Source organism: Passer montanus, unplaced genomic scaffold, assembly GCF_014805655.1.
Source record: "Passer montanus isolate IOZ18808 unplaced genomic scaffold, ASM1480565v1 scaffold10, whole genome shotgun sequence".
Taxonomy (NCBI): Eukaryota; Metazoa; Chordata; class Aves; order Passeriformes; family Passeridae; genus Passer; species Passer montanus.
Window position 1 is genome coordinate 30,099,765 of NW_024356505.1, and position 14,560 is coordinate 30,114,324.

The 14,560-nt window shown below is 39.0% G+C and overlaps 1 protein-coding gene across 2 annotated transcripts in view; it reads right to left on the bottom strand.

The window, feature by feature from the left end:
- Positions 1-2,447: 2,447 nt before the first annotated feature.
- The window catches only part of KIF5B (kinesin family member 5B), a 33,911-nt gene continuing 21,798 nt past the window's right edge, over positions 2,448-14,560 (bottom strand). Inside the window, exons 15-26 of one of the 2 annotated variants that reach the window (XM_039706952.1) lie at positions 14,077-14,220; positions 13,253-13,438; positions 12,271-12,388; positions 11,869-11,930; positions 11,647-11,756; positions 11,369-11,470; positions 9,393-9,453; positions 9,220-9,291; positions 8,939-9,043; positions 8,223-8,439; positions 6,387-6,516; positions 2,448-4,994 (exon numbers count right to left, since the gene is read on the bottom strand). In XM_039706952.1, the coding sequence (XP_039562886.1) occupies positions 4,988-4,994; positions 6,387-6,516; positions 8,223-8,439; positions 8,939-9,043; positions 9,220-9,291; positions 9,393-9,453; positions 11,369-11,470; positions 11,647-11,756; positions 11,869-11,930; positions 12,271-12,388; positions 13,253-13,438; positions 14,077-14,220 (1,314 nt within the window). In that variant the 3' untranslated portion in view covers positions 2,448-4,987. Of the gene's footprint in view, positions 4,995-6,386; positions 6,517-8,222; positions 8,440-8,938; positions 9,044-9,219; positions 9,292-9,392; positions 9,454-11,368; positions 11,471-11,646; positions 11,757-11,868; positions 11,931-12,270; positions 12,389-13,252; positions 13,442-14,076; positions 14,221-14,560 lie in introns of both variants that reach the window. The other variant, XM_039706942.1, reaches the window with a different exon arrangement.

Sequence of the window (14,560 nt, forward strand, 5' to 3'; positions counted from 1 at the left end):
CACTCCCGAGGTGGGCCGAGGGGGCTCTGCAGTCTGAAGGGGAAGGGCGGCGGGGGCTGAGCCTGGTGATGACAGGACGGGACTCTTGCGGTGTGCGAGCAGCAGGAGCTGCGCTGCCTCTGCACGACAACCCAGCGCCAAGTGCGAGAGGATATCCTCTCCTACAGGAGCAGCAGGGGAGGCTCGCCCTGCTGCCGGCCCTGCAAACCAGCCCGGGCCCTGCGGTCACCACCAGGCTGCTGCAGGCACAGAAAGGCTCGCGGCGAGCTGTGGCTGAAGCCAGCCTTCCTGGGCAGCAGACTGAGCTCCGTCCTGGTTTCCGCTGAAGGGTATTTCCCGCAGTAAAAGCATTCAAAGAATCATTTACACCCTCTCAGGGAAGATCATAACAAAACACCCTCCAAATACTCGCTTGTTTATCGGATGATGAGTGATCACTTAAAACATCTGTCCCGGCAGCACAACACGCCCTTGGCCGATGGAACCGGGCCTGTTGATGAAGGCGATAAGCAGACAGGATAACACCCGACATTTACATTTACACTTTGCTGAGCTAATTTACCTTTACCTGTTAATGCTGCTCCTGACAACAGCAAAATCAAGAATCCACTGAAAGAGCAAGTGGCTCCACGGGTATCTTCAATACGTGCTATAAGCTGTGAAGTGTAGTTGTCTCCAAGTGTAGGAGACAATTTAGCTGACTTACAGGACAGGGGTTTTCAGGCATTTGTTCCTCACAACAGGAGCTGTGGAAATAGCTCTCTTGAACACACACCCGGGGGCACCTCCGAGTTATTTCCACGCCCAGTTGTGTGGATTCAGGAACGCGCAGAATGTGGGTTATGCTGCCCTCCTTGCTGCAGGTACACATCAACACTTCCCTCGGTACCGGAGGTGGAGACAGCCGATGGATTTAGCTCAGTTCCACAACACCGCAGTGCCCACACGTGCAGAGCACAGCCTGCAGGACATCCCAGGGTGCAGATATGCCACACCATGCTGTGCAACGCCTCAGCTTTCCCTTTATAATCATTAGCCTCTTACTTTCCTTTTCAAATGCAAATAGGCTAAACAGGCTCTTTTCTTTTGTACTGTATATTCCTTCTTCCCGAACTTCTTCTGCCCATTACCCTGGACAGCGCGGCTGATTGACTGGTACGCTCTGCCCCTCCAGCTTTGGCAGTGAAACACCCGAAGGAGTCGGCGGCTCAAACTGCCCGCACTGCCCCAGCAAGGGCTGGGTAAAAATGAAACAACGAACAGCCCCGTGCGGAGCTCAGGAAGACTCAGAGCTCAAAACTCCCCAGGCAAAAACTCTGACGTACTCATCAGTCCTCAGTGATCATCTCCCAGAGGTGTTTCCTTCGTAATTCAGTGAGGATTTATTATTTCCTTAATACGTACTTAAGTGGCAGCTTTGCACATAGCACGTGTTAAACAGTGATTCATTTTGACACTTCCTAAACGGGTGTTACAGCTCCTCGGTGCATGCAAGGGGGAAGGGACCAAGGCCAGCCAATGAACTCCTTACCAGTTTACAGTGCAGGTAACCACAGCTTTTCCCTGGCAGAGATGCAGTAATATTTTTTTGCTCACTTTCGAAAGTGATTTCAGACCATTACATTGCTCATAAGAAACTTCAAAGTGAAAGATTTCCTTTCCTTTCTGAGCATCCCTTAGTGGGTGTCTGCAGTTAAAGAGGTCTGAGTTGATCATCCCCTAGCAAACACAGAGACCTATTCAAAAGGGAGGCTCTGTGACTGGGCACAGGGCACGCTAGGAAATATTTTACAGTACAGATCAGCTCATTGATGAACAGTTTTACAGATGCAAGTTCTCCCTCCTGAGATATTTGCTTTTACAGTAAGTGTACTGGCAGACTTAAATCATGACCTCCTTTCTGCTTTTTATATATGTATATATTTATATATCAAAGCTATACATCTAGCTAAATCTTTTTCTGTGGAAATTATCCAGAAGTTGACTGCAGCCTTGCATAACCCCACTGCTCCATAAAAAAACATCAGTTCAATAGCACTAAGAAAAAGCAGAACCAGCTTTTACAGATACTGGTAAAGGAAAATGAGTCCCTGGAAAGGAAAAGAAGCCTACACAAGTCTAGGTGGCACAGAAATACTGGAAATGGATTCATCTGTCTCAACCAGAATGTGGGGTTACCAAACCAGCAGACACCAAGTTTAAAAAAAGAGAGGCTCACAAAGCAAGTGATAACTCATGGTATTTCCTTTCCAACCAAGTCTACACAGACTCTGGAAACAACTGTCCAAGCACGTGGATAAAAAGAGAACTTTGACCATCACCATACAGACAACTGACACCACACTCAGGAGAGCCCCAAGCACAGCACAACACACCTGGACAAGATTGTTGCATCACCACATTTGACCACATGTAGAGATAATAAATGGAATAAATGCACACAGAAGTTCAAAGATTTTTCTCCTCTTTATTTAAACACAAATACATTTACAGCATGCAGGTAAGTTAAAACTATATGGCGTCTTCCCCAAACCAATTGTTTTAATGCATCTTAAGTGTACTGAAGTTAAATCAGATTCCACAGGTAGACTTGTCCTCATGTCAAATTTAGAGTTACACACAGTAGTGAGTCAGCATTTAAGTTATGCAAATAATTTAGTTGTTCACCAGAAATAAATATTATTTCACCAAGTTCCTATCCTAAACCATCTTTTAAAAATATGATCTAGAGGAACATAAAAATAAGAACCACTCAAAGACTGCAAGTTGAAACAGCAGTGTTGAACATTCCCTGTATAGACTGAATACTTTCATTTACAAAATACAGTAATTGTCCTGTCTGGCTGACCTATGACAGCCAAACCAGAAAGCAAAGAAAGTTGTGTGTTTTTCTTTTTATACATTTTAAGAGGCAGTTCTTGGTAAACTTCATAAAAGGTTTAAAATAAAAAGTTTAAATATAAAAAGGTGATGTACACTGAGCTACACACTAGTTACTATTTAATCTAATTTTTTAAACACAGCAATTTTCAGCACCAAAACCCATGACAATTACCTACAGGAATGAAACCCCCATTCACAGGCATGAGAAAAAAATCCTGCTTCATTTGAGTGTGTTGTTTTGTTTTTATGATTGCACATTGACAAATGAAGGCCTGAAAACCTGTAGTTAACATTGAGAAAGATAATGGACAGTGCTGATTCCATGATGAGAAATTTAATTGAAATATTTTGTTGTTTCTTTATTTTTTTCCCTCAGTATGCTGCCTTCAACTGTGCTCTAAAACAACTGCAAGCTTGGAGTGTCTGGCTGCCTTGGTGAAGAAAACCGTCTTAAAAGCTGAAAACTCCAAAATAGTGGGATCTCCAAATGATACACTCAACCTTCAAAAATCAAATTACTAAAAATTCAGACTACTGTAGATATAGAAAAAAAGTGGTTCAAGGTCTAAAATTTGACTATACTCCATCATAATATAAATATTTTGCCTATTTTAAAATATAAAAATTGAAAGTGATTGGCTGTCTGAACAGTCACAGAGTTTCTACTGTTTCCACAATAACTGAATACCCAGCAAAAAACTCAAGCCAGAACAAAAAGTTCTATCAACCAGGTCTGAAAACTCATTGAATTCTTCCAGCAATACTAAGTTTCTTCTTTCTTAAAGACCTGGTAACTAACTAGTTTCTATACAGAAGAAGGCTGTCCTAAAAATTATAGTGGCTAAACCCTACGAATAAGTTAAGTAAATTATACTATAAAACTTTAATCCCCGGATCAGCTCAATGAGAGTACCGGAGCTCAAAACAAACAAACAAAAAAATCAAAACCCCACGTTTCATTTTGTTAGCCACTTTACAGGACTTTATTGCAAAGAGAAGAAAAATATTCAACAACTACTACCTTGGACATTTCATATACCTACTTACAAATGAATTACAAATACAATTCAGGGTAGCACTTTATTTTATTGTTATTTTAAACACGTGCCTCTGGCATTTTTGGATACATCAGTTTTAAAAAGTTGTGTCCTTTATTTACGTATCTGAATTAATTGGCCTGTTGCTGAAAAAGGCTTTTTAAACTGAAAATTAAAATTTTAGTCAAAAATTCCAGTACTGTATGTAGTGGAATATAAAGTTACAGTTTAGGTTGGCCTCATTTCACTATTACAAAATAGTGAAAGTGAACCATCACAGACACAGACAAATGGACAGACAGGCTCATCAGAATGAAGCAGAATGTTTTCACTCCACCAGACTGTACTGTGTGCAGAACCAGGAACAGGACAGATGGGATAATCCATTGCCAAAGTCTTTTTTGTAAACTCAGGTTTACTCTCATCACTGTACAGTATTTAACTGCAGGTGACCCGGTGGCCGGGCTCCGGGATGAGTCACAGAGCCTTGCTCTCACCGCACTCTGGCGGTCGGTGGAGCGCGGCGCCTCGAGGCAGCCGTGCCAGCACTTCAGGATCCTCCCCCTGCACAAACACAGTTAGCTCCATGCTCTGCGCAGCATTCCAAAAGAGAACTGTAATGCAGAGTGCCGCCCTCATTCAGTGGGACATGTAGTGTTATGTGAAGTGATAAAAATGAAAGTATACTTAAACACTGTTGCACATTCCCTAAGACAATAAGATGTACACAAATTAAACTAGAAAATTTGAACTAAGGTTTTTCTCAACGTACATTCAGCTTGGCACAGTGCAGACTAAATTTAAGACATGAAAGACAAACTGTGTAATAAGCAGAGCTACACTTTAAGTAACATGTCATTTTTCAAGACGCCAAAATTGCACTCTAGTTGGTTTTTTTTTTTGGGAATCAGTTAGCAGAATTTGTAGAAGGGGGAAGAGCTGTACAGGCCAGGTACAATTTATACAATTTTCAAAAAATAATCCTACAGTCCCCAAAAGGAGAGATTATTGTAATGGAATGACTCCCTCTACACAATATCCAATCCTCCTCCTGCTGCATTTACTTTTCAGCAACTGTAAATGAAAAAAAAAACAAACAGAATTAAGACAAAAGGCAAAGTTATTTACATTTACAGTAGACCACATCACCATTTACATGGCCTTTAAGAGCCCAGTTCTTAAACCACTCAGATAAGTGCTAATAAAAATCCCACTTTAAAATAAGAAATCACACAACACACAAAGCATTTAAGCAATGCTGTCTGCTACCAACGATTTTACAGCACCACAAACTGCATGCAATTTTGACTGCAATAATGGAGCAAACATAAGAGCCAGAAACCATTTAGAGCCCAGCTCCATTTCCCATGACTGCTACTGCTATTCCTGGCTAGTGGCAACTCCTTGGTCATTCAAGGCAAAAGTTATTCAAGGCTAAAGTACTCATCAGTTCAACCTCTTATTTACTAAGAGATATTTCTGATCAGAACCAGATACCTTGACTAGTACTACAGCCCTGTTTTCTCTGAATTGGAGAGAAAGCTTGGAAAAGTCAGTCAGCTAATGAAAAGAAACAAATAGAAACAAGATTGACATAAGCTGTTCTGGAGCCCTTCAGAAGAGGAGCACCCAGATTTCAAGCACCCCACCCCATTTTAGATGTATTTCAAACTGAAGATGCAGATAATTAACTAAGGGAATGTCTACAAGATATTTATAGACACATTCAAAAGTGAAGATGACAACAGAGAATATAAAGTACAGCATTACTGTTAGGTGAACAACAGATCAACCAACTATAAAGCAGATATTAATAAAAAGAGAGATGATTCTGTAAAGCAACTTAAACATATTAAATACCAGGCAACATGTAATTACTTTGGAGATTAGAGATGTTTTAAAGTGCGTGCACATTTCATTTCAAGTTCGGTAACTGCATTTTAGCTAGGCTAACATTTTAAGTTTACTGGACAAGGACGTGAATTCTTCTGTTAAATAATTCCAAATCACTGACACATGAAGCAGTGTGCAAACACAGTAAGAAAAGCAAATAAATAACATGTAAAAATCCGGTAAATTTTATTTCATCACTGAATGTTTTCCTGAAGAAAATCATATTTGAAAATAGACTAGCAAGCCAAAAGAATTTAAAATGTCCACTCTTTTCCCAAACAGTGGCTACTGTCTTTGACTGGTAATCATCTCCAATTGATTGTTTCCACATTTTGCTCTACTCCTGCAGACCACTATCAGAATTACCATTTTACAGCAAACACATTTAAGAAGAAAAGCAGCAGCATCTTTAGTCAGGTATACATTATACCATTCCACTGGCTACAAAATTCTCTAAAAAGGAGGAGTTAATCTGACTTTTCAAGTGATTTTATGCCACAGAATGAACTGTAACAAACCTATCACGAAGTAGTTTGATCACACATTTTAAAAAAAGCCACATGACAAACTCACACTTTGTCTTGCCGTCCCCCTCCGCGCAGCACGACTGGCTGGCTGTTCTGGGTGAACGCACCTCCACCACGAATTGCACTTGGATGAGTTGGAGAAGCTGCTGGATGCTGGCCAGGGCGGATGGGCTTAGCTGCAAGACAAGAAATGTGACTTACAGATATACACACAACAATACCTTGGATTATTCAAATGTACTGATATCATTAGCCAAATGTAATAGTCACAACTGAATGCACTTTGCATAAGAAAACAAGTTTAGAGGATGGCATTCTGAGAACACAATAGATCAGTGTCAACTACAACAAACCCTGGAAAACAGACAAGGTTTTGCTTTTACTGCTCCCTGTTAAAGCTCGCAAGCTTCTGATAAGGATTATCTTCACGAGAATTATTTGTGCCACCTAATGCATTACCTTCCATGAATCTTTTTTTTTTTTGGCAATAAGAACTCCAGGAAGACACAACACTAAGACAGCTTCCTGAGAGTTGTCAGTAAGGAATCATACTTGCTGTCCTTCCCACATCTACTTATTGATAAAGTCATTAGTTACTCTCCCTGCAGGTGGTTCTGTGTACCAATACTCCATAGATAACACTGCTTCATCAACCTACCACCACATAAAAATAAAACTTGCTCTATAGCCAAAGTAAAAATCCAGCACTTTCAACAGGTTGTTCATAAGCTGCATACACTTAATAAACTGTATTTTCAATCAGTTTTGCTCTTAGCTCCCAACAGAACACACATAATGTATGTGTAGGACTTAACAAAATTCTGTAATATTAAAGAGAAGCACTTAAAATTTCAGCAGGCAAAAAAGAATCTACAGGCAGCAGCTGCAGCAGAGAAACACTTCTCAATTACTGCCTTATAGGAAACTGATCTCCAGGAAGACATGACTAGACATTGTCATCTAGACATTTAATCACAAGAGGCTGTATACCTCAGGTGAGCTCACTAGAGAATTGTTTGTTTTCTTGGAGACCACTTGAGAGAAAATTAGACACAAAAAAAGCATCTGTCTGCAAGCTGCCACTTCATGTGACCAAAAAATTTAAACAATTTTGCAACAGCTCTTTGCAGACCTGCAGAACATGAGCAAAATTTAACTGCAACACTCATTTTAGTCACATTAACATTTAAGAGAAGTATATTGATGACTGAAGTCCTTCAGTTCTACAGCTGTAGTGCAATGTGCACAGTTAAGTTCTCCACAGGTCATACACCTTCTCCATCCTCAGCACTCGACAGAGTAATGGCAGGTGGAGGAGCAAAGGAATACGACTATTTTGCCTCCACCTTCCCACCCATTTTTCTGTTATTTTCCCCTAGAGAGGGCCATGGATACTGTATGTTTTGGAACAAAGAACTGGAAAGGTAATTAAGGATCTTTGGATATTATGGGTTTCTGTCTGCTCCTCTGCCCCTTAATATCAGGTCAATTTTGTTGTTATTGTTGTTGAAGGTGATGGCTTAATCTTTCTTGTTTCCTTGAAATACCTCTTTAGTCTTAGAAATTGGAATGGAATTGGAATAATCTAAGAGATTAAGACTCACATGCAGTGTACTGTTTCTTCCAGGAAATGTAACATATTCAGGCTAGAAATCTAGGTTGGTAAGCCCTTTCCAAAGCCAAATAAAATAAATAAAAAGCCAAACAACCATGAAGTACCACCTCCACACACAGTCTGTTAACCAAAATATAACTCACAGTAGAAAAGAGATCACATTGGCATGTGCAGTTTCAATGAAGGCTGAAAGACGCACATATACACAAAAACAACAAAACAAAAGTAGGAGATGAAGCTTTAGGGGGCAGGGGATTCTTTACTCACCGATTTGTGCCGAATGTCCTCTTCTGGCCATGTTCTTGGATCTTACAGCTTCCTTTATACGATCCACTTCTTGCTGGTAGCGCTTGCGATCACGAGAAGCGTTCTCTTTGGCTTCCTTCAGCGCAGACTCCAGAGCTTTGACTCTTTCAGCTGTAGCTCTAAGTCGCTTCTCCAGTTTAGGAAGTTCGCAGCGCAGATCAGCATTATCACGTACCAGCTACAAAAACAGAATTGAGTATTTTCTTATGTCCCTTCATAGGGAGAGCTAACCAAATACCCTCCTCACACCTAAAGAGGAAAAGCAGTAGGCTTACTATATTAACTTTGCTTAAGCTTTTAGTAAATCTGTGCAGGTCAGTGCCATTGAGACTGTCATTTGAAAAATCAGTTACTGTGGAAGAACCTGCTATCCAACAGAGGGACCTCTTCCATCTGAGACAGGCAAACAGCCCTTGGATTAATATATGCAGTCTAAACACAAACTTGGATCCCTTTCTGTTTAAATGCAGCTATTTTGTTATACACTCACATGTACTTAAAACAGCTAACTAATTTATGTTACAAAACAATAGACTAAAGTTTTCCTGTATCAAGAAACACATTTAAGATGTAGAAGTATTCACTTATAAAGGTTATTTATGACCAATAGACAGTTGCTTCTGTAATAATGGATCTGGAGTAATTTCACTAAAATTTGAAATAAAGTCTCACTGTACCTGCTTGTGAACCTTTGTAAGCTGTTCAAGATTATTCTCAAGGAAGGAAATCTTCTGTTTCTGTGCAGCACTGCCTCCTGTATCATCTGAGTCGATCTCAGCACTCTGCAGTAACAAAGGCACATGGAGGGAGACAGGAGGCTGAGTACAAATCTGAACTTGCATATGAAGTTCAAACCACAAAAATTAAACCAAATAAACATCAGATCCTAATTTAATTCTAAACTGAAATTCATGCAGCATTCTCAGAAGCAACAAGTCTAACTACAGCACCACATTACCTTTTTCACTCTAGTAGCCAGATCTTGAACAAACAGCTTCCGAAGATTGTGAAGAGTCTGAAGTTCTTTTGCCTGCAGTTAAAGACAAGAAATTAACAAAACAACCCAAACAAACTCTGAAAGAAAAAGACAAATATTGACATTTGCTTTGGAATATATTCCGACTATCTTACCACAGTCTCTTCCAAACCCTTTAAATCTTGCCTCGCTTGCTCCCGTCTGTCCTGCATAACCCTAAAAGAGAATAAATTGTTTCTGAAATATCCCAGAAAATTCAGAAATGCTCTTTTAGAGAACTAGAGTAATTAACACTCTATGGTACAAATGAAAAAAGTCCTTTGGTTGAAGTCTTAAATTAAAGATGTAACCAACAGATGACACTCAGAAATCTGTATGGCATGGGGGTGGCAGGACTGGGGGAGTTGCAAAAGGAAAAGAGGGATGTACTCTTAATATTGAATACAAACAAGTACATTCAGATGGATAAATTATAGAAGTTTCTAGAACAGTAAAAGACAAGACTCTCAGAGTCCACTCTGGAGTGAGTATTTGGGGAGATCTTATTCTACAAATGTTCTTAACTGTGACTAGCTGATATGATAAGTATCATGTGCCAGACTAAAAATTTTTTCTTTGTTTTCTTTAACACCTCACTTTCAACACATTGGCAAAACCAGCATCATAAACAACACTGTCAGTGTACAGGAACAGAACATGATGATTATCAGTGTACAGAGCTGCTGTCTTGCCAGTTAATGTGAAAGCATCTTCTGCACAGGAAATGTTCTTGGTCAGAACTGTAAGTCAGTGCAGTTACCATGACAAAATAGTCACAAAATAGGTATTTCTCCTCACTTAGTCAGTTTCACTACTAGCTCACAGCTAAATGAGCAAACATTTGATCTAATAAAATATTCTAAATGATGTCACTATCCTATCCATTTTCCAGGTGTCTCTGGATAAACAGGTCCAGGCATCCTCTACAACTTCAAACTGAAAAAATTAAAGTGAATAATCTGCATTGTTCCTGGTCTGTCATTTGCCATGCACATTTATGATATTCAGTGGAAAACAACTGGATTCAAAAAGTCTGGGGGAGGACACAGAATACAATTTTTAGAACTTTGCAAATCCTTTGAAGAGCAATGTTCCTATACAGCAGGTGCTTTAAAGTGGTCAGCTAGATGCAGCTGAGCCTACAAACTGAAATAGAAAGCAATAATGTGGAATGTATAGCAAATCTCACAAGGCAAGAAAACCTATTGTAGTTAATGTAAGTTTTGTAATCATTGTGGCAGATAAATAAATCAAAATAAGATGGAATCACAATACCAGAGTACTGTTAAAATTTTAGTCAGTTAAACAGGACAAACAAAAAAGTAAAAAAAAAAAAAAAGCAAGCAAGCATTGCTTCTTGGTTACCAGCACAAATCAGTCTGATTACTTCAAATACCATGATAAAAACACCTGAAAACCGCTGTGTGTTTTAAACACAGACAAAAAGAACTTTTCAAAAAGTACTTTTAAGTATAATGTATTTTTAGCTTCTGTAAAGATAAATTTGCATGCACCAGGAAGGGGTTATAACTGATACACTTAGAAAGATTTCCAGGAGATTAAGGTCAGATTTCTAGGAGCTGAGAACTCTTTCTGAGCTTGACTTGGATACTTATCTGCAAGCAGAATGTAATTCCATTTTTCCGCTAACTTTCGAGTCTCTAATTCACCAACATATTGTATTTAGTTAATCAATGAAGCATGCAACTGTTTAATTTTAAGAATAAACCAAAGAGAGCCACCTAACAAGTTAAATCATATAAGAAACATAAAAAGATTAAGGGAAAACAAGAATCAGAAAAAGAGTAAGGGGAATTGTTAGAAGACTCTTGCAGTCTTACAGAATACAATACTTAGCTGCAAATTGAAAATAGCATAATAACAAAAAACATTTATGGTCTTCATACCTTTCATAGTTTTGCTTCCTATTTTAAGTACTCATGCAGTGTAAAGGTTTTAAAAAAAGGTTCAAGAAGGCCTCTTCACAAGCATACTATAAAGTGAGAGGCACTGCATCATATGATGTCACTAGTTTATAGAGTAAGCCTCCCCACACTCATTTGTTTTATGCACCACTTTTATTATCACTCACGTAAGCTCATGAAGTTTTCTGCTTTTCTCCTGATCAGTCGCTTTCAGCTTCTCATGCTCAACTCTCAGACGTTCCTGTTCAAGCATCATCTTCTGGTTTTGGCTGAACACAAAGTAAATATTTTATCAGCTGAAACTCTCAGCCCATTCAGTAACAAAATGGAAGACAGAAGGACAGCTCTGGAGGAAACTCTCACCACTTCCTTCCAGTGTACTGTGCTTCTGTACTTGCCCAGTCCAGAGACATGTGGCACCACTAAAATAAAGACAAGCACTTACTCTTGAAGCTCAGTGATGAGCTTCTCCTTTGCATCAACTTCATCTCTCAGGCTACTGATTTGTTTCTGATGTGTCTCACGATGGCTCTGAATTTGCTGCTCCACAGCTTGCTATTAGAAAAAAACAGAACAATTTAAATGTTAGGAGTTACCACCAGGCTTCACTCCAGGGCATTTGGGTTGTTAGGGTTTTCTTCTTTTTTAAGCAATGAAATTGCCTTACCTTGACTTCATTTGCAGTTTGAACTTTATTTAAGTGCTCTTTCTCCATCTCATGGACCTTTTCTAGAAGGGACAGTGAATAAAACACAGAATTCAGCCAGATATCTACGCAATCACATGGATGATGGCATTGATTTCCCCTCTCTTGCCAACACCTTACAATTTGGAAAAAGTGCCCTCCCACAACAAAAATTAATTAAATTAGTAACATGTCTAATCCTATCAATAACAGTTCTTTCAAGCACCAAACATGTTTTACAATGGATTAATTCTACATGTTCAGTAGCAAAAAGCCTTTCTGTAGCTCTACCTTTCAACCTAAACAGAACAATTCCCACTTTCTATTTATCACTATACTGTTAAAATGCTGGTGGTGGGTGGGGTGTAGGGAGGCAAGTCCTACCCTGTGCTCGGAGTTGAACTAATTCTTCATTAAGGGAATCCACAGATTCTTCCAGCTGCCTCTTTTTCTGTTCCACATTCTGAAGATATTCAGTCAGTGACTTGATCTTGGCTTCATGCTTGTGGAATGAAAAGATTAATTTGCTTTGGAACTAGGTACCATGGAATTACATCTGCATAAACGGTTCATACTTATTTTTTACACAACAAGTAACCTCATCTCAAAACAAAAATGGTGCCAGCTAGACTCTTAGAAGAACATGACCACTCAAGTAGATCTGTAATGTAGCCTTTAAGACAATGTCTTTATTCTGGGTTGGAATGAAATATATTTTTGGCTGAGAGAAGAGATGTTTTGAATGTTAAATACTAAGAGGCAAAAGAGGCCCACTGTATTTAGAAGATTGCCCTGAAATATGCATCTCCTGATTTTAAAAGAGATGATTATCTCTATGAAAAACAATATACAGAAATATTAAACTACGTATTTAGATTACAGTTTTCCAAAGTGTTAGAAGTCACATTACTTATCTTTTCTAACAATCACATTAAAATGGCCTTTCTCACATTAGAAATAAATTTAATCTGCTATACAAACCTCCTGGAATTTTATTCTGCTATTACCTCTCCCACTTCCAGCCTGGGGCATTAGCAGGCAGAGTGCCCACTAGCCACTGCTTTTATAAGACTTGTATTTGTAAAGAATCCTGTGATGGAGAACACACGGGCTCCAGTTTTTAATACAAGTGCTACAAAAGCATTAGCAGGCTACAGATAAATTGCAGGAATTCTGACATCCTCCCATGCAGAATTACTTAGCATCCAATCTGAGGAGAGTACTAAGGAAACAGCTGAGTCCTATGGCTGTTCACTCACAGTGTGCTTTGTCAGGTGCCAAAAAAACCCTGCAACTTTTTTTTCCCCCTGAAAGGTTAATGAATTTAATTTATAAAGAACACTCTGCACTGTAGAGAAATATTTACCTGTGAGATCCGGAGCTGGCAGGCAGCCAACTCCTTTTCATTTTCTTCCATTTTCTTATTGCTTTCAGCCTGTGTGCCTTCTAACTGTTTGCAACGTTTCACCATTGTTTTCACTTCTGATTTCATTTTGCTAATGTACAGTCTTGCGACTGTGAATTCTTCATCTATCATGCCAGTTCCCTCAGGCTGCTGAAAAGGGTGGAACAGCACATTCAGAAAGCTCACATAACAAAAGTGAAGTAACAGTGCACTGGAGCATCTCAATGCCCAGGACACATCCCCAGCCTCAACTGATAACCACAGAACTTAATGGAAAAAAAACCACTTACATTTTGGTATTTAAGTTTTCTGATTGATTATTTAGAAGTTTGTACAAAGCCAATGAATTGCTTGAAGAAGGAAATACCATTCACTATTGATTTCTAATACTGCTTACATTCTTGCCCTGCAGCCATCCTCTAGACTTATCTCCTATCCTCATGATGTTTTTCATGTATCATCCCAATCATCACTGTAGGGGAGTATTAGATTTCCAAGACAGTGCTGTTGATTATGACTACTTCATGCAGCAGTTTGATAACAGGAATGAGAACACTGCTTCAGAAAAAAATCATACCCACTCTTCCCTTGTCTATGCATAATCATATCCTGTCTGGGACCTGATTAAGTCACAATACAAGCAATGGAGAAGCTTATGTCCAAATTACTAATACAGATGAAGTTTCCTAGGCAGTAATTTTTACCATACTAAGAAAATGCCCCCATCTATCCAAAATGCATGTGTTTAATACATGGCACTGAAGACAGCAGTGATTAACTCTTACCTTGACATCATTATTTCCTACTGCAATTCCAATCTCTGCAAGATCTTTTAGTAAGGAGGCCATCATTTCTGTTGCTCGTTTCTTCTGATGGTTGGTCATTTCCTTAAGTTTTTGAAGCTCTGCATCTATACTGGCTAAAGTGACCTAGAGTAAAAGAAGTTACCCTTGATTAAACAAAACACACTCTTGCTCTTGGAACTAGTGTCATACTATTTAGAGAGAACCAGCATTCCTTCTGGAAGAACTAAAAAGTACTGGGGACACAGACCTTCAACTCACAAAATCTTAAAATTCTGCAGCAAAATTAGTGTTAACACTGTTAAACAGCATTTAAAGTTATATACAATTAAATATTGCAGGGAATCACATTTATAGAAAAAAGGTAAACGGACAGCAAGTCCAACACCTTCCACCATATTTTGGTAAATTAAAACAATTTCACCCCTATCTGCAGAGCTCTTAACTCTTCCCTACTTGCAAATCA